The sequence below is a fragment of the Denticeps clupeoides genome, chromosome 18, assembly GCF_900700375.1.
Source record: "Denticeps clupeoides chromosome 18, fDenClu1.1, whole genome shotgun sequence".
Taxonomy (NCBI): Eukaryota; Metazoa; Chordata; class Actinopteri; order Clupeiformes; family Denticipitidae; genus Denticeps; species Denticeps clupeoides.
In genome coordinates, this window is record NC_041724.1 from 3,152,679 (window position 1) to 3,173,350 (window position 20,672).

At 45.3% G+C, this 20,672-nt stretch overlaps 1 protein-coding gene across 1 annotated transcript; it reads right to left on the minus strand.

Moving 5' to 3' along the window:
* Window positions 1–16,948: 16,948 nt before the first annotated feature.
* On the minus strand, window positions 16,949–19,294 carry LOC114768325 (protein sprouty homolog 1-like). The gene is made up of 2 exons (XM_028960546.1): window positions 19,227–19,294; window positions 16,949–18,183 (listed from the first exon to the last, which is right to left on the minus strand). The coding sequence occupies exon 2, from the start codon at window positions 18,126–18,128 to the stop codon at window positions 17,208–17,210; it is 921 nt and encodes a 306-aa protein (XP_028816379.1). The 5' UTR covers window positions 18,129–18,183; window positions 19,227–19,294; the 3' UTR covers window positions 16,949–17,207.
* Window positions 19,295–20,672: the final 1,378 nt, after the last annotated feature.

A 20,672-nucleotide genomic window follows, 5' to 3' on the forward strand; every position in this document is an offset into this window, starting at 1 on the left:
CTTCCCAAAGCAAAAATGCCTTTAAAGGGGGTAAAAAACAAAAATACATGTTCCATGCATCTTAACAAGATACAGAGAGAGAGAAACGCCAGCAGCATATGTAATATGCATTTTTTTCCACTTGCTTTTTGATTGTATGGCGCCCGCCTTCCCCCTGACTAAACCCCTCTTGCCTTTCCTCTTGGTCTGCCAGTGTGGTTTTCCCTTGGCTGGCTGATAATAACAGACACAAAACTCCTCTTATTCTATTCTCTCTGCCGAAATGAGTCACTTCCTTGCCAGACCCGGTAGCTGGAATGCAGCCATGAAATACCCTGCTATTTATTATCCATTTCCACTCAGGGGGACCCTGGGAAGTCTTTTAAAGGAGCCCCACACTTCCGGTTAAACTAGTATCCCAGGACTGCGGCGTCAGCCTTTTCCTGATCCTCTTAATTGCCTGAAAACGGTCATGTGCTGCTTCCTTGCAAGTTTTTAGACCGTTAGCGGAGTCGCATGTTAAACTATTGCACTTTTTATATGCATCTTCAAATGCAGCACACGAGATGACAGGAGCATTTTTTCCCCCCGCTGTTTTCATTAAGGATGGTGTGTGTCCCAAATTCCGTTATTCCGAGATCTCAGCCTCCACTCATCGCCCGGGGCGGTTGTTGCCCTGCATGACTGAACCAGGATGACTTCAGGTTTCGCTCTGCCTGCAACACAGAGGACGTTTTCGAATCCAAAACATTCCTTCCGTTCAAGTTCAGACACGTCCCTATAATAGAAGGCTTCGCTTATTTATACATGCGACGGCCTGAAAATAGGACACTTTTTTTTTTTTTTTTTTTTTTTTGTAGGGAGGCTAGCACTTCAGCTACTGGGAGCACATACCTCGTTCCCAACAGAGGTTTCCAGTTGCTTCTGATAATTTTTAATAAATAAACTAGAATAGACTAAAAAAAGAGAAAGGTAATCTCGAAGGAAGATTTTTGTTGCTCAAAGGTTGATCATTCATCTTAATTGCTCAGGACAATCTGCTTGCAATTTAAAACAGAAAGGGTTACCATTGAGTTAAAGATAAAAAAAAATCATAATTAATATGTTTCAAAGATCACAATATGTGACCTTGTTGAGATCTCTGCTGAAGCACATTACCTGATCTGCGTGAGATTTATTGACATCCAGCCCAGGAGGGGAAAAAAGGCACAAGTTTTCTCTCCTTTTGCATTGTTGTGTAGGAGGAACTACTGAGAAATGAAAACTATATCATACTTGATTTTCATTTATTACTAATACTTCAAAGATGAACCTGCATATTAATTTTGCAGAATAAATGAAAACATCAAACAACTCAGATGGAACAATGTCTTCACTCTGGCCTGCTAACATCCAGGACGACCATTCTCACGCCAGCCACATGCAAAAGCAGCCACCATAAAAGCAGAGGATGGAATAAAAGACTTACTTTCTTAATTTCCTCACCTTCTGATAAGGTCAGCCGAGCCCTGAGATGGATATGAAAGACCAATTTATATATGTATATATAAATGTGTGTGTGTGTGTGTATACTTATATATATTCGGGTTCATCGGGTCCATTGGATGTGCCGTGTTCTCTTTGAATGAGCCTGATAATGGGTGCTGATAGGATACACAGCAGGGCACCATGGCAACATGGAAAGACTCTGCTGGAAGAGGCAGAGGGTATTTTCCAGCCAGTAAAAAAAATCCGGTCATAAAGTTAGGTCCTCCATCCAGCTTGAAATGCCTTGAGACTTGTCAGCTGAGGCCACTGTCCTGGTTTGGCAATGCAAACTGAGGTTTCACCTGTCAGTAATGCTTTCTGTTTCCTTGTGTCTCTGTTTTTTTTTTATTATTATTCAATTGTGTGCAACATATAATATCTACCCTTCAACCAAAAGGAACCAGCACTGCACCAACCTGGGCAAAGATAGAGGAGAAAAAAGTTTTTTTTTTTTTTTTGCACGCTGCCCTAAATGGAAACGTCTGCAAGAGTGTGTGTCCTGCATGGCCCTGGGAGACAGGAAAAAGAGCATAAACATTCATTAGGACTGTGTGATGTTGGGGAGAGCTTAACTGCTCAGTCTCTCTTAAAATAATTACACCTGAAAGGCACAAATCCATCATGGCTGCCCTGGTTGAAAATTACCCTCAGATGGGTACTTGGTAACTATTACAGAGTTTCTTCAGCAGACTCTCTGTGGCATTTCAGAATGTGGTGGCACCAAATGTTCCATGGATTTGTAACGCTAAGTCTGATGGAGCACCTTGGGGACATTTGTGGTTTTGGCTTGAGTGTGTGTGTCTTTTACTCTGAGTGTAAAAGAATGTTCTTCATTGTTTCAACAAAATTATGTCAATTTCTGAGATTTTCCACACCCTGTTCTTGACCAGTGCTTATGCTGTATTTAATATATTAAACTTAAAAGCAAGCATTTAGTAAAAAAAAAACCTCATGTTTAATTCAACATGGAAGCAAATTCCGGAGCTGAAATATAGCTTCCATTGTGGAACCACTTGGTATCGCAGTGTTGTTCATGTTATTGAAGGAAAACATACATTTTTCTAAACCAGATACGCTATTTTTGAAATCCAAGTGCACAAACATCACAATTTGAGAACCTCACTCGATTCCTTACACAACACATCCATATAGTTTACATTTAAATTTACAGCATTTAACAGACGCCCTTATCCAGAGCGACTTACAATCAGGGACAGTCCCCCTGAAGCAATTTAAGGTTAAGTGGGATTTGGTTAAGATTCTTTCTCAGGGACATAATGGTAGTAAGTGGGATTTGAACCTGGGTCTTCTGGTACATAGGCGAGTGTGTTACCCACTAGTCTACTACCACCCCATATAGTCCATGTAATGTGCTTGCCACTGGTTTTAATGTCGTGGCTGATCCTGTATATGATAACACCTGCGCTGATCAGCAAATTTCAGTCACAGTATTAATCATTTGAACTTTTTAGCAGGTACACAATGTACTTAGGAAGAACATGAAAATCATAGCGGCAGTGCAGAACTGTCTAGCTGGAGATAAATCTACCACCCGTAGACCTTGTTTTTGCTGCGTTAGTTGACGTGTGCCCAGTAATATCTAATTGCCAACTTCCCTCTAATAAACTGTTCCAGAATGTTGGCTGCGTCCTTCTCGCATTGTTATTATCCTCCAGTCTAGAAAGACGCCTGTGAAGCGTGCTCTCTTAACCCCTCTCCTTCTCTGTTTAAACAGAGGACCTCGCCACACACAAGTCTGGAAATGCAAAAGCACTTGACCTCCGAACAATTAGCAGATAAGATATAGCAATTTTGTAGTCGAGGCCTGAGAGCAATTACAGCCGGGTGGACACAGAACAGCTTCTTTCTTTGGTCCACGCACCTGAACATATACAAGAAAGTACGTAATGATAACAACTGTGCAATTATTTAAGAGGCATTTAAAAAATTACTGAAGTCTTCATAGAGCTGAAACTAAACTTCTCATTATATATTTAGATTTTTGTGTGCATTTCCTTTATTGGGTTAATGTTTTCAGTATCACTGGTGGATAAAAGCGTGTAAAAAGTCATGGACCTGATGGTAACATAGCAACTAACATAAAAATTATTCATACTAATCTTACCCTGTCCTGTATGGGCAGAGATTTGTGCCAGTAGAAACCAAAATTTAATTGAATGTATTTGAATCTGAATTGCAAAATCTGAAATTGAATTGTTCGAACTGAAATTGAATTGAACATTTTTTAAATCTTGTTGCTTGGTAAGCAGTACTCTTGTCCCGTTCTCATCTGGGGGCGAAAAACGTGGACAAATTTGTGTGCGATGGACAGTGGAAAAGAGGGAAAACACGGGCCAAACCAAAGTGCAATAAGTTTGTATTTATTTACAGTCAAAGAAGGGCTCTATACACTCAAACCAACAAGTGCTATATACACACCACCACAAATCCCTCAACCTATACACAAACTACATACAACACTGGCAAAGAGCCAATGCTAGACACCAAAACAAACAAACACGAAACAACATCTCAACACTTTCTCTCTACACCACATCCGTTCGAATGCCAAACGTCGGTGGGCATTGCAGCTTCAACTGGTTTGCATTCATAGAGTAAAAATGGCAGTACTCACCAATTGGCAGTGGGTGAGGTCCTAAGATTGTTATGTCCACCAACATGCCCTGTGTCCAAGGGGGATTATTTGTGTTTAGAGCGGAGGGGAAAAACCACACAAGATTTGCTGCAACAGGGTATTGATGTATGTATAGTAATTAGAACAAGTAATCAGAAACGAGAAATAATTATGAATGCCTTTTGGGTGGCAGAAATAAATACAGACCAACAATCCAGATGAATCGTTTGCTATAAGCAACATGCTGTATCTTGAATAGAACCAGGATACCACAACCCTTCGTTTTCACTGTCGTTTTTAACTTTAGTGGGCGCCTGTCATGGCTGCCCACTGCTCACTCAGGGTGATGGGTTAAATGCAGAGTACAAATTTCACTGTGTGCACCGTGTGCTGTGTTGGTGTGTATCACAAGTGACAATCACTTCACGTTATCACGTCAGCATTTCAAAAAGCTATGGCCAAGGTCAACAGGGCACGGCCTCATGTGGAAGAGCATAACTCTCGAGCCGCGGGGTCATGTGTGAAACAGCTTTGGAACATGAGTGTTAAACATAGGCTCAATGTTTATGCCAAAGATGGCAGAGAAACGTTAATATTTATATCAGATAAAAAATGCGACCATTCGTTTCCAACCACAACTGAAATTTTGCACCACGAACGGTTCCGCAACAGAGGAACTGCACATCTGCTGGCCCTGCATTTTCTGTGTTTGTAGAACTTTTGTTCAAGCTTGTGCGTTTGACATTCACACATGTTCTTTCTTTTGTTCTGACAAGATACTTGTCGCACATATAACATCATCATCACATGATCACATGATCATGTGGCATCGCTGACTCTTGTTGATTTCCCTGCTTGGCCCTTACCGCCTGCCCTTTTAAAAGCCATCTGCTGATCCCTGCTAATAGGACCGGGGCCGCTTCCTTAACCACCAGGCCACCACTGCCCTGAAAACGCTACCTCACATCATGATACACGACTGGACTGCAGTAACCTGCCATATTTCCTGGATAAATCTCATTGAACATCCCAGGGTAATCTAGTGCTGACCAGAGGAGGATATATAAAATTTGATTGATTGATCTGGCCAGACCTCAACCCAGCTCACCTATGCAGAAACATCTTCGCATTTCCACAAAACTCCAAAATAAAGAAATAAAAAGAACGGCGTCCCTCTGGGATCACAATCCATGAACGTCCCTGAAGTTCTGTAAGCTTGTGATGTGAAACAGCTTGTTAAGAAACTTTAGACAGTTTTTTTTTCTTTCCTTTTGCATGCATGGTTTTGATAGAGGTGTGGGTCATGGGTCCTTTTCTCACCAACTTCCTGTGGGGATGAAGAGCCTGGGATACTTCAGTGCCCAGCGTGTTTTTTTTCTCCCTCCTCTTTCATTCTTCTTCATCAGTCTACCTCATCTCAGCGTCGTGCCGTTTACAAGACCCTCCCAGGATGCAGGGGGTTGCAGGCTGGAACTTATTGAGAGCGAGTGGACTGGAACCCCTTTATATTGTCTGTCCCTTCATTCTGTCCAACAAAGGACTCTGAATGTCACAACCAGCAAGTCCATAAGTGAGGTTGCCTTCCAAAAAAAAAAAAAAAAAAAACTGACCACTTTTTAAGAACCTGGGAACTGACATTGGGATCTTTAATGTTATTATTATTATCATCAGATTTTTATTGTTTATAATCCTCCTTTAAAGATGCTCTTAAATAGATATGAAACACTTTGCTTGGTATTAATTTGTCTTCTTGGGTTTGATTATTAATCTGCCTGTTTGAGATTAATTATTTTTATGGTCGTTTTCCTCTTTTACTGCTGTACAAAGAGGCTGCTTTGTAAATTATATCAGTCAATGGTGTTAATAATCCCCCAATTTAGAATCAAAAAGAAAGAGATTTAAAAAATAATAATAATGAAGTGAAGGTGAAGTGTTTCGATACACAGCAAGCACATTACACGGTGCACACAATGAAATGGGTTCTTTGCATTTAAAGAAAGTGAAGTGATTGCAGTACAGCACACGGTGACGTAACGAAATGTGTCCTCTGCATTTAACCCATTACCCTTAGTGAGCAGTGGTCAGCCATGACAGGCGCCTGGGGAGCAGTGTGTAGGGACGATGCTTTGCTCAGTGGCACCTCGGTGCTTCGGGATTTGAACCGACAACCTTCTGATTACAGGGGCCGGTTCTGATTAACCGCACTGCCACCACTGCATTTAATCCATTACCATGTGAGCAGTGGCCAGCCATGACAGGCGCCCGGGGAGCAGTGTGTGGGGACGGTACCTCGCTCAGTGGCAACTTGGTGGTTCAGCAAACATACAATTACAGTCCGATAGGCCACCACTGCCTGGTACCTGATGTGATCAGTGATAGCACTAATTACAACCCCCCCCACAAAAAAAAAAAGGAGATCATCATCCTGCTCCACAGCGGTAATAGCCGCAGTCTGCTCACCACTCCTGATAAATAGGTCACATATCTTTCCAATCAGGTGACGTTCGTCAGGAAAGTTTATCTCACTTCCTGTCCTGGGCAGGAAGATATCTGCTCATCCTGTTCCGACTGAGCCAGGTCACAGCGGTCATCGCCATTTAGCTGCAAATTGCTGGGGCTCCATAAAAGTGGCAATTGAAAATATGAAATCTCTTTCTAAATCTTTTCAATAGATCCGCACACAAATGTGCAAACAGCAGTTTGCTGCTGAACAAGTCCTAAGACAAAACATATAAGATCCATGATCATGATAAAATAGTAAAATAAGAAATAATTTTTTCTTGTTGAAGAAAGCATAAAACCATGTATTACGCTAATGCTATACCTGGTTTCACACCCCAGCCACTAGGTGGTGCAAGTAAAATTATGCACAATGAAACACTTGTCCACTGGGACAGTTAATGACCTCTCCAACAGCGGCACATCTCTGTCAGCTTGGAATTCAAATGCTGGAAGCAGCCAGTGCCGGGTGTTTTGGCCGCCATTGCATTTTGTGCTTAGTGGGATGCAGCAGGCACATGGTGTTTGTGTCTCCTTCTTGCAGCTCACTCTGACATGACATATGAGCTGCTGCAGCGAGAGAGAAAACAGAGAGCAGCTGAGCGCCAGGAATGAAATTTGTGTGTGTTTCAGAGAACGTAGACAAGGCGACAGAAGGAGGAGATTTCTGTAAGTGTGTGTGTGTGTGTGTGTGTGTGTGTGTATATATATGTATATATATATATATATATATATATGAGCAGTAGTACTTCTGCACCCTGCATCCTTGATCGGATGTGCTGACTTATCTGAAATGCTCTGAGAAATAAGGGAAATCAGGAAATATTCCTTAGGCTCCCATGGCCTTTGAAATACACAAAGTACTTAAATCAAGTGACTGGAAAATGCCCTTTGAGCTCGCATGCTGGCTATGGTCCCACTCAAACAGAAATGTAAAAGTTCCTCTCTGCCGAGGGGCCTCCATTTTTTTTTTTTTGGTGGGGGGGGGGGGGGGTCCCCTATAAAAGACTTATAGCCCGTTACAGCAGCTTGGAATGAAGCCCACAGACAGTCAAACAAGCCTGGGCCAGTATTATTTCCTACTGGCCTCTTTGTTTGGTAAAGGGTTTTCTGGCAGGGTTCCTGTTGCAGGCTCAGCGCCCCATTGAGAAAACACGCAGGCTTCATTGTCAGGCATATTACTCATCTTTTTGCTCCGCTGCTGTACTGCTGCTCATTTGCACTTAAGAAATTTGGTGTGCTTAAATACAGGTATGATGCAAACTACAATCAACTATCACAAATATCACAATGCAACATCATTAAGTAAAAACAGTACAAATGTTCTATGCAATAAAATAACAGATTTGCAGCATTGTGTATTGTAAAGATGTTATGTATTGGACTGTTGTTCTCTGCGGTACAGGTCAAAAGTTTGGACACACCTTCTGTGTGTGTTTTCTTTATTTTCATGACCATTTACATTGGAGACCTGGCCTCCACAGTCACCGGACCTGAACCCAATCGAGATGGTTTGGGGTGAGCTGGACAGCAGAGTGAAGGCAAAGGTGCTAAACACCTCTGGGAACTGTTGGAAAACCATTTCAGGTGATGACCTCTTGAAGCTCATCGAGAGAATGCCAAGAGTGAGCAAAGCCGTAATCAGAGCAAAGAAACTATATAAAACATGTTTTCACTTAGTTCACCTTTTTTTGTTAAGTACATAACTCCACATGTGTTCATTCATAGTTTTGATGCCTTCAGTGAGAATCTACCAACGTAAATGGTCATTGAATGAGAAGGTGTGTCCAAACTTCTGGCCTGTACTGTATGTTAGAGAGATACTTGGTTACACTCTGCGGACAAGTTGAACATAATCGCCCATTTGAACATACATGGCTGTAAATAAACCAACACCCTGTTACGGGTCACAACACGTATATCAGTGTCTTGACATCTAACACCGCGGAAAATATTCCCACCCTGCTTTGCAGCGCTGTATCCCAGGCGGCGAGTCTCCGCTGTCATTTACAGCCCCAGGAGAGTGCCGCATGTGACGGTACGGAGGCCGCTGGCTCGTCCAGTGCACAGCCTCTGTCTTATATAAACACCCGACAGTAGAGCGGATGCCGACCCCGCCTCTTGGTTGACTGACCACTAAAGATGATAATTTGATAGCAATGAGGCGGCACGGGGCGATCCAGAAACGGCTGCTCTTTGGCTAATTCATTGTAGCTTAATCAGCAGCTATTATCTGGTAGTTTGCAACCAGAGATCCGGTAGCGGAATTAAAATGAACCGTAGGCTACAAAAACAGACCCGCGGAACCTGAGGGGCCTGCCAGCGTCCACGTTGGAGTCCTGTGGACAGAGCCCCGGCAGAACTGATCCAAGTTAACTGTAATTCATTTAGCGTGTTTGATTTATTGTTAGCCGTGGTTGCATGTATGCTATCATCGTCATATGGCTCCACATCTGCCACGTAAGACTTCTGCTTGCTATACCTCTGACTTTTCTCTGGCCACGGGGTATTTCTTCAACCCCGGCTTTTTTCCTTCTGAGTTAGAAGTCAAGGTTGCCCAATAACAGTTTAAGTCACGACTTAACCACATTAACCCGGCTAACCAAGGGAACCTGCTTTATGGAACGGCCCTTGTGTGGTAATGTGAGACAAACTTCTGACACCACAACATCATGGGCTAAAGGTGGGTAACACACTTGCCTATGAACCAGAAGACCCAGGTTCAAATCCCGCTTACTACCTGAGCAAGACACTTAACCCTAAATTGCTCTGGGGAGGACTGTCCCTGTAACCACTGATTGTAAGTCGCTCTGGATAAGGGTGTCTGATAAATGCTGTAAAAAATGTAGTTATTTAGCTGGTATAACATGCATTGGCTGGTAAATATTTTCAGTTTATCAACCAATAGCCAATTGATCAAAAAGTCCATCTTGAACCCCAGTTACCATATCAAAATGCAAAGCCACACAGAGCCATAATGTTTCTCCTCAAGTCTGCATCCCCTCAGGAACTGCAATCATAGAGCAAAATGGCTTGAGTTAATTTGTTACTCAAGGAGGAAGTTGGTTGCATGTAATGACACCAATTGTCATGACTTAAGCGATTTAATAAGAACTCAAGTTGCACAGGCAAGGAAATGGCCACGTTTGAGGCTCCTCCACTTCCTAGCAACAAGAGCCCGGGTCTACAATTTGGGCGAAAATTACCTGTACCCTGTTGCCTAATGAAGGCAAAATTGTACAAATGAAGGCACAGGGAGGTTACACGCCAAGTAGAAACATGTGTGCTAAATGACTCTCTTGTTAATTCCTGGCCCGTCAAAGCGGGGCAGATTGGAGCGCACCGGAATTAGCGTGGCAGTGCAATCAGGAAAGGACTTGGGAAAACAAATACAGTCTGTCCGTTTGGCCAAGTCAGCCGGGCAGTGTGTTGCCCCACTCTTCATCCACGCAAGACGAACCGGATCCTGGTGCAATTCCCCAAACCAATTAATAGCCATGAATAACTCTTCAAATGACATTCTGTGATGTTACGTATGAAATGGATATCATGTGTTCTGCACTTGAATTACAACATACATGAAATATACATACATACATTTTCTTTTCCCCCCCCCCGGTGAAATGTAGGTCAGGGAGGCATTAGATGCATGGAGATCGAAAAACGGCCATTTTGGCTGCTAAGGTCACTTTAACTAAACAATGGCACTTAGGAGCGTTTCTTCCTCCTTCCTTCCTGTCGAGTGTTCTGCCTGACTTAACAAACTGAATGTGTCTCCACTGCCCCCATCACACTCCTCCTCCTTCTCGTCTCTGCCCTCTTTCCCCTTTAGCGAGGCACCCCTCGACTGAATAAGCCATGTTGGGACGAGCGGAGAAAATACTCTATTAAAACAACATAGCCTACAGTTCGATCTGGATTGTGGCTGCAGTGACCACGTGTCCAATGTCAGAAAGCAAGTTTTGCTTAGGTACAAATGATGAACATGATAAGTCCACAGAGTAGTTGGTGAAATACTAATGGTAGGCAACTTTTAGCTCACAAGCTAAATGAAAACTGAACGCAGAGAGTGAGCCACAGATCAGACTATTGAAACGAGCTAAATAGAGCTGCCATAGTGAGTACATTTTGGAATACATTAGGGAAATGTGTGTTTTATGACGTTTAGGACGTTTTTTTATAATGACTTGGAGACAATGTCTATACACACAATGGTATCATAGACCTCGATTGGGCTAAAATTGCTATATGTGATGGCACCACAAGGGTTGAATAAAAGCTACTCAGCACAATTCAAAATTCAAAATGTAGGCATGTTTAGCTTAGCTTAAGCTTACGTTGTGCATTTTTTTATTTTCACCTTACTTGCTAAGAGACAGATTCTGTGTGGGCTTTTCTGTCTTTTGCAGTGTTGAAATGGGGGGGGTGTTATTCAGCTTTTTAAAAGTGCACCTGTGTTAACGTGGCAGAGCAGAAAGGGCTTCATGTGGGCCCAGCTTGTTCCTACCCCCATGGGAAGAAAAAAGGTATTATAGCGTCCTTTGTTGTCTGCTGTACCCCCACATGGCATATATCTGAGGGCGTGCAGACACGTGGGCACCCCATTTCTCCCCCCCATGTGCTCTTTAAAAAAGCTCTGCATAACTTTTCTAATATTCCTGTAAAGGCAAATGAAGCATTTGATTGAAGCAAAACTTTGATTTGTTATGAGCCTTCGTACCCGTAGTGTCGTAAAGAGGAAGCATTTCCGAACAGCTGCTTCCACTTTTCCTCTCTTTTTTTTTCACTCTTTTTTGTGTGTTTCCAAAGCGTCCGTGTTTGATTTGCCATGGTGTGATATTTGCAGGCTAAGGTGGCAGAGGTTTCTTTGAAAACCGTTCACATGCACTCAAAGCCTCAGCTGCTCTCCTTACATTTAACAATAAAACAACTTAAAAGAAACGAACAGTGTATCGCTGGCCACATGTTTGGGCTTAAGTTCTGTTCAAAATTTGCACCAAATTCTTGTTTTTGGTTGCTATTACTTCACTGTATGTGACAGCATCTTTCAACGTGCTTTAAATAAGCAACTAACAACATTTAATATGCAACCTCTAAGTTACATGAGAAATGTAAGAATCAATTTACAATATTCTGTATGCAAAGTAAGATCATATGTTACTTAATGTATATGTATTCATATTTCAAGAGATGGTTTATCGTTAATGTAACTGTGGCTTCATGAAAGAGTGGTTTGTGTTTGCATCTTAGTTTTTGGACGTAAGTTACTCAGCTGAAGAGGTTCCGTAATTAAACGCGTATTGCCACCGACAGATGAGCTCAAGTCTGGAAGTCTTTGAATTCAGCGTTAATACAGAGGCCCATCTTTAAGTACTGAAGGAACAAAGGCATGGAGACATGAAAAGAACCTAATGTCGCCTATTAATTCCTTTACATGTTTTACACTTTTTTCCTCAATTTTACCCAAAGTCTGCACCCGAGACGTCTCAGCTGCCTTTGATCTCACAGATTCTCCAAAATCTCCAAAATCGGAGCTAATTCTTAGATCACTTGTAAATAACAACCAAAACCACATAATTAAAAAATAAGTCAATTTGCACACATACAAAGAAAATGTGAGGCTTTTAAATGGATGATTTGCTGAAACCCTGGTGCCATTGTCCCCACCGAGGCTTCTCCTTGTGAAGAACTAACGTCATGTTAATAAGATGCTTTGCAAGTGATTTCCTGTCCATTTTCACCTATTCAGCAGCCGGGCCCTCATTCAGGGGCCGTAACTCGACACTGTTCTTTTTGAAAAGAGTTTACTGCACTATAAGAGTAGGAAACAAACAACAGGACGTTCCTCCTAGATCCTTAAAAAAATCCTTAACTACTCCTCCATGGCCCATTTCAGGCACTAGACTGAAACAATAAAATGCAGGAAATATTAGGTGAATTGTTTTTTTTTTTTTTTCATTTTTTATTAAAGCTCCAGAGCAGCGCATAATTCCAGTTGCCCATATAAACGTCCGTGGATGTGGTTAGGCCTGGGTACAAGCGAATATTGAATGGAAATGTTTTCCTATTACTCAAGGAGCTTCCACGCAAGCATGATGAAACTTAAGCGAAGAGCTGGACTTACTCATCTGAAACACTTCTTGAGGGGAAGCCAAGATGTGGGTCATGCTCTGGCAAAATATTCCATAATCGTCAGCCCTGGGAGACGTATGGAAATGCTATTGATGGTCGGAGGGAGCTGTAGATTCTGTTTATTTTAAAAATAGTGAGAGACTGACCAGTCTGTCATCAGGCCACTTTATACCTATACTCCAGTCTAATTAAATTTACCGTCAAATTACAGTGGAATGAATCCAGTCGCCTTGAGTCAACGTCAGCTATATTGGCAATGAATTTGATAAGTTATGGACGATCCCTGGGGATGCGCACTGGAATGTTGAAATCCCTCACCTGCCGGAGTTTTCTGGGATCAAAGCTAAAATACGTCGGAAACGTGAGCTTTTCATGGTGGCCGGCATGGATCAAATAAGAGCAAAAGGGGGCTCACAAGGGGCCAAATATCTGAGCGACCATCACAGAAGAGCTCACCTGTTGACCACTCGCTGTTGACTCAAGAGTTCACTGATAGCGAAGATTAAAGAAGACCTTTGAGGCTTACTGAGGGTCATCGGGAAAGTGATGGTTGGGGGAGGGACGGGGGGATGTCATGGTGGTATGGGGAAGCTGTCAAGACAAAACGGCTCTACAGAGGTTAAAACATAGCAAGAGGCTCTTCCTTAACCCTCCAAACACCCCCCCCCCAAACAGGGTAAAAAAACAGCATGACCCCCACCCGATGCCCCCCGGCCGAGAGCCGGACGGACTAAAGCCCCCCATTGTTGTCCCTTACACAGGATCACCGAGCTCAGAAGAAAAAAAGAAGAGAGGGAGGGGGGTGTAGACTGCCAGCTCAAACAAAATGGTGTGATAGGACTTGGCCCTATCTAATCAAGGGCAGGAGGTCACTTCCGAACAACTGGGCAATAAAAGATTACTTCCAGCCGCATAACAGAGGAGGTCTTGGGGAGGAGGGGTGCTTGGAGGGACGTCCCTGTTGACTGTGAGGGGAGGAAGTGAATTGAAAAAAGCCAGCAGACGGGAACCATCTGGCTAAAAAAAAAAAAAAAAGGACGGAGTGGGAAAAGAGATGGTGTGTGTGTGGGGGGGGGGGTGCACCCACCCCCCGGTTCACCTTCCCCCACCCCACCATCCACACACACCATATGAAAGGGACCAGTGCCTCCCCTTTATTTATTCTTTCAGTGGAGTCATTATTTTATTTTAGTTTTTTTGCTTTTGCAGTGATTTTACTTTTATTCTTTTGCTTGGTTGTGATATCAGGGACACATCTCAACTGGGTGGCCTTTGAATCCAGCTGCCTGACATCTCCTGAGAAAGATCAAGGACGAGATCTTATCTCTCCACCATGTCAACCCGAAGTGAATTATGTGTAATTTCTGCATTTACTTACAAAGGATCGAAGACAGTTGTGCGACTAAACAAGTGGTGCAAGTGAATATGCTCTTATAACCACTGGTAGAACCTAAAAGGCCCATTTAATTCTTTAAACCATGAGCTAATTTAGTTCATATATCTAAGAGACCTGTCCACGCTAGTCAGAATCTTTACCAGGCTGGAATGGGAATAAAACTAATCTCGATTTTCTGCTAAATATTATAATCTAGGGAGAAGAAACTGGCATCAGTATGAAGTACATCTATGTAGTCATTAGTTTGTAATAAACATTCCAATCTTGGTAAAAAGACAGCTGACAGGCTCGCGTTATCTTGATTAAACTGCGTTCATCACGAGCCATTGATGAAACAAGACGTCCTGATCAAGGCAGAAATTCCGGTCTCAGTAAAAAGAAGACCCCCCCGGCCTTAATGACAAAGGGCCGAGATAACAGCGCTTGTGTATTGATCGCTTACCACCGCGAGCTATCCGCCAGCACCGCTTCTGTCCATAAAACGGCAGAACAAAAGATGGGAGGACAGGAAGGGGTCCGTGGAAGGCGGCGGCGTCGTCAAATGGCCGCAAGAGCGCGTTGACACAGGACACTAAAGGCCGGTGCGTGAATGGGCCGTTTCGCTTAGGCCTTCTGTGTGCTTAGTGCCAAATGTTCCACCTAAAGGCAGCTGACGTCCTGCCGCCTCAGGGCCTTTTGACGCTGCAGATACGCTGCCAAATAAAAACTCTCCAACGCTTCAGTATTGCTGTATGCATATGTGTGTATGTATCGTATATATTTTTGCCTGGGTTTCCTGTTGTAGGTCTCAGAACTGGCAATGGTGGAAAGACAGAAAGAGAGAAAGAAAACCACAAAGACTGGCGATGGTGATGAATTTCCTTCCCAGGTATTTTTAGTGTTGGGAGCGCCTCGCGGAGGTCAGCGGGGCCCGTGGCACAGAGGTTCCACGGTGACTCACAGCACACTCATGTGAGCGTAGCGCCCGGAGACCCACCCCGCCAGAGGCCTGGGAGTGGGCCACCAAACACAGGCTGTAAATAGAACTTTGTGGGTGTGTGGCAGTGCACATTTTCCCTGAAAAGAAGGAGCGAGGGGTGTTTTTTTGGCCACAGAATGACTTAATACTAAAAAGCTTGAGTTACACTTGCATGGTCATCGTCTTCATTCACTAAAAACCATGTGCATCTATGGAGTTGTGAGTGTTATAGTCTCCCAAACGCAACTTTAGTTCAGGCTCTGTCTACAAGAATGCTCTTTAAAAAAAAAAAAGTCTCCTATTGTTGTTGATTGTCGAGGATCCAGGAGCAAATAGGGCTCAGATTGCAGGGCTGAAAGGTAACAGGAAATGGACAAACCTCTAATCCGCCCTCAACCATTCAGAGCAACAAAAGGTACATTCCGGCTAGTAAAAAAAGAAAAAAAAGAAAAGTGCACTAAACTCTAAAACGGACCCATTTGAAAGAGGGCTGTTGCTCGGTGGCTGCAGCCCATGACCCATAAAAACACACTGCAACACATGCAGCATAAAAAGTGGTAGGACGTATTCGTATGGGCCAGGCACTTATTTCCTAACTACTTTCCCAGAGATACCGAAGGACCGCAGCTCCACGGCTACTTTAAATATTATGTGCAGCTCAGTCTTTATTTATAACACACGGGTGTCAAAATGGTTTTGGGGGAGACTTTTTTTTTCTTTCCTTCTTTAAATGGATTAGGCCATTTTCGACCTATAACCAAAGGATAAAATGTTGTTTTGAGATCACCGAGGTCATGGCACAACTGCGGCTTTGATCAGATCTGCTCAGTTGGACTAAATATACTGAAAAAAAAAATGGCAGAAAGTAGATACTATGCTTTACAAATGTTGGTCACAGGCTGGGGCAGTGGTGGCCTGGGTTCGAACCCCGAGTCGCCAAGGTGCCTCGGAGCACTGCTGAGCACTCGGGGTGTTGGGGGGGGGCCGATTACCCTGCCCAGAGCCATGAGCGCGTAATCCCCGGGTTCGGGAAACACCTTGCGGTCGCGTTACGCGCTCAGGAACGCGTTTCCTGCCGAGGATCTGTCTCTTCTGGCACGACCAGGCACCCGATAAGGGGGGGGGAGCCCCCAAAATCTCACACCCGAGGTCACCCAGAGAGCCAGGGACGCGGTGGGCGTGTCCACACGCAGTTATTACCTTCGAACAGGTGACGCGGGGCTGTCCAAGCGCACAGGAGCTCTTCAAAAATCTACCCGGTCTCTATTTTTTTTTTTTTGTTCGTTCTTACGAATCTTCACACCCCGTAAAGACGGCCACGCTGCAGTAAACGGTGGGATCTCCACTCGCGTTACGCACCATTGGTGGAACTTCGGCGTTGGATGTAGGAATGTTGGAATTCTGAGCCCACGTGTGCGTAGACTGTGGTGGGGGGGGGGATTGAAGAGCACCAAGAGACACGAGACACTGTGTGATTTGTTTTCATTAATTAATATATTTTCTGCATTAAAGTTAACATAGGTTTTTTTCTTTTGTGCCACCCTTTAAAATTCAGTAAGTATTGATATTTTGTTATATTCAGACATGAGTAAATTTAAAGACTGTCCTTTGCAATAAATATCATAAAATAATAGAGCTTCACATAATAAATATTTTTACAGGGAAAAAAAAAAAGAATGTTTTTCTTTCTCTCTTTTTTTTTCTTAAAACGAGACATTTTCTTTTTCTTTCTTAAAAAATAGCCGGAATTTCTCTGTTGGAATCAGAACGAACAATATACAAAAAAAAAAAAAAAAAAAAAAAAAAAAAAAAAACACACACACACAGAGAGAAAGAGAACAACATTGAGAAGGTAGAAGGCGCAGAAGTCGTGGGTCGTGGGGTGGGCTCGCTCTCGTGATCCGTTAGCGGCTACACCTCGACCTCGTCGAGATGGTCCTTCACAGGTTTGGTAAGGGAGCTTAAGACCACCGGCTGGGCTGAATCTTTTGCACGGACCGTCAATGAGTAGCCAAGAGAGACGGAGGGGCGGTCAAGGCCGACAGACGCGAGTGGTTGTCCGTATTCCGCGCGGCGGCCCATCAGGAGGGTTTCCGGGGCGCCGGGGCCTCCAGCTTGCAGTAGACGGTGTTGGAGTTCTTGCAGCGGCAGCCCGGCCGCTTGGCGCGGTCGTAGCAGCCCTGGCCCGCCCGGACGCAGCCCTTCATGGGCGGGTAGCACAGCAGGCAGGGGAAGAGCGCGGCCATTAATCCCATGCACAGGAAGCGGGAGCAGCAGTGCGAGCGGGACAGGGAGCAGGGGTGGTCGGCGCAGGTGTCCCCCTCGTCGTCGTTGGAGCAGTGGTAGAAGAGTCCCTTGACCAGGCACATGCAGGTGCCGTTCTCCACGGCGCTCTCGGCGGAGCACAGGCACTGGCCGCCGCAGGCCAGGCAGGCGGGCAGCGTCCGGGGCGCCGTGCACTCCCGGCACTTGCACTTGCCGCACCGCTCGCAGATGAACTGGTGGCCGCCGAGGTCGGCCGAGGCCTTGCCCGCGGGCTTCAGGGGCCCGTCCGCCTTGGGCTGAGTCCGCACGGCCCCCGGCCGGGCGGGAGGGGAGCGCGGCAGCAGGCCCTGCTCGGAGGAGGCGCTGCCGCCGCTGCCGGAGCTGGCGGCGCTGCCCGTGCTGGTGGAGCGGCTGAGGCCCGGGACCCGAGCGGCGTGATGGTGATGGTGATGGTGGCCCCTGGGCTCGTAGTTATTGTTCACGTTGACGAGGATGACCTCGTGGGTGCGCTCCTGCTTGTCGGGCCGCGGCGCGACGCGCGGCGCTGGCCTCCGGGCCGCCGACGGGCCCTCCGTGTACTCGTTGCTGGAGCGGATGGCCTTGATCTGGTCGAGCGAGAGGATGGCGGCGCGCTGGAGCTCCCGCTCGTAGTCCAGCTGCTCCAGCCGAGCCTCCGGGGAGGGCTGCTGGATCACAGCTAGCGAGCCACCAGTGCCATGTTGACTTTGGGGCTCCATCTGGGGCGATCACCACTTCCGACATTCACTGTGAACTTGGCGCGCACCAGAAACCCTGAGCAGAAGGGAGACAGCAGCGGTGATGAGGAGGAGAAGAAGAAGAAGAAGAAAACAAATCCACAGCTCTATAGTCTATTAGCGCCTCGTTAAAGATTCTTAAACGCATTATTACGCAAAAGGCGCGCTTTTTCTGTGCCCTGGTTGCATTTTAACCCTCTTCGAGGGAAGGTTGACGATTAACGTGACTTTGTTCTGTTTTTTTTTTCTTCCCTTTCGTCTGCTGCCCCCCTCCTTCCTCTCCACAATACGCACACATCAAAAAAAAAAAAAAAAACAGCGGGCCGCAGAAACACTTCTGGTGGCGATTTGCATCTCTATGGGCTCCTTTACCATTTAAATACGGGCCGGCGAATAACCGGGGTAAAAAATATATCTATATATTATTACACCCAGTATAATAATGACAATAGTAATAAAAAAAACGCCCACGTGGTTGCGCGCACCTTTATAATTAACAAACGACGGTGGAACATTTCAGGTGGAGGAACACGACAACCGCTTTGTACGGTGTGCAGTATTATTATGGCGGTGATGATTAGATCGGTGTCGGGTGGAATTAGTGTCCCGAAGTCGAGGGGGGGGTCAGCGACGTGTCCGGGTTGTCTCTGACCGCTGGAACTAATTAATCAACAGGACGCGGGATGATCCGGGAGGGGGAGGAGACAGAGGGGGAGGGGGGGTTATGAATGAAAACAAGCGGCCTGGTGGGGGGGAAGGGGGTGTTTGGAAGCCCACATCGCGACAATCTAAAACGGCCCCGTTTTCGAGGAACCCGGGGAAGTGTGTGTGTGTGTGGGGGGGTCCCTGCTGGGATCCTTCTTGTAACGCGCGACGTGCTTCACGTCTGGGGGGGGTATAACGCAGGGCCTGCAAAAAAAAACACCGCGAGTCGCACAAAAAAAAAAAAGAAAAGAAAAAGACGAGAAATGAAACGCGACTAGGGAAATAAAATAGTGTCCAGGGCGCAGAGCTGGTCTCGGACAAAAAAAATGTATAATAATAATAATCCAACAAACGCACGAAATTCCAGATACGCACCTATATGCAAACATCCATAACGTCGGATCCATCAGCCGCGATGTCAAATACCCATCCAAAAAAAAAAAAGAAGAATAAAGTAAAAAAAAAAAAAAAAATGTCCGAACGCGTCCAGCACCAGCGGGGCCGCCGTAAATCCCAGCACGGCGGCGCTCTCTAGTCCCAGGGGGGTTAAAATCCACCGAGACCGACGTGGGTTGCCGCAGCCGGAGGAACTGGCGAGCCCGTGGAGCGCTGCGCGTCCGAGACGCCGCCGCCGACTCGGCGTCCCCGGTTCAAGCCGCCGAACGAGGAGGAGAAGGAGGAGGAGGAGGAGGAAGAGGGGTGTAAAAATAATAATAACCCCGACGCGTCTCCGGCTGGAACCCGGGCTGAGAAGTACATCCACGTTGGGCTGCGCGTCGCGTCGCGTCGTGTCTCCCCGCGGCTCGACGCGGACCGAGCCTCGTACTAGATGAATGGGAGAGCGGGGCTGCGTGTTTGCTCGGGCGGCCAACTCCCATTGGCCATTCAGGGAACTGAAAAAGGATACAACGCATCCGCTCTTAATTCATTGGGCAGATGTTGGAAGGCCGGGCGCGTCGCTCTTAAGGTGGACCGGAGCCATTTCGCCCGACCTTAGGTTTTCTTGCTATTAAAACACTATTTATTGTAGTCGGACACTACAGGGAAATATTGCTTGCTCGTGTAAATTTGTATTTAATTTAGGTTTGAATTTAAGTTAGGTTTGTTGCATTATTATCTTATATAGGAAAATAAAAACAGCAGAAAGTTAAATATTAGTTACTCTACGTCAAAAAGCTGCCGACAATCTGTTAAATAACTTAAAATAAATAAAAAGGGTAGTTTTACTACTTAATTCCTGGAATTCCTTCGAAACGTTCATGTATGTTTCATTGTCAAACAGCGATGCTTATTTGCTCACAAACCGCAGAAACGGGAACGATAACAACTCGAGCTTTCGCGCTCGGAAGTCTGCGCGCATGCGCGGTGGCCGCGTTTTCGGGCCGTGCGGCCGATCCTCCGGCGCGACCTTAAGGACGCGGCGTCCCCGGGAGTGAAGGGGAGCGCGACCCCCCCCCCGCCGCCGCCCCTCTCACACCCCCGTCCTGTTCTTGACTGACCGGTGTGATTGGTGTCGAAGACGCGCCACATCCGGATCCATGAGAAAGGGAAGTTCAACACAAAGTCTATTTATCCCCATTCAGATGGAAAAATCAATAGCGGGTGACCTTAACGCCGACTCGTTTCTTTCTTTCTTTTATTCCCGTCACGCCAGGCGGAAAGAAAAAAAAAAATACCCAAAAGACGCACACTGATGATCTTTCTCGGTGACAACGACTCGATGGAAATTTGGGAATCAAATAAAATAAATAAATAAAAACGGACTTTGTCTTTTGGCGAATTTCATATATATATTTTTTTTTAATTTTACAGAACGTTTCG

Bases quoted from the DNA above. Each gene is read 5' to 3' on its own strand.
- LOC114768325 (XM_028960546.1), bottom strand. From the start codon at position 18,128: ATGGAGCCCCAAAGTCAACATGGCACTGGTGGCTCGCTAGCTGTGATC.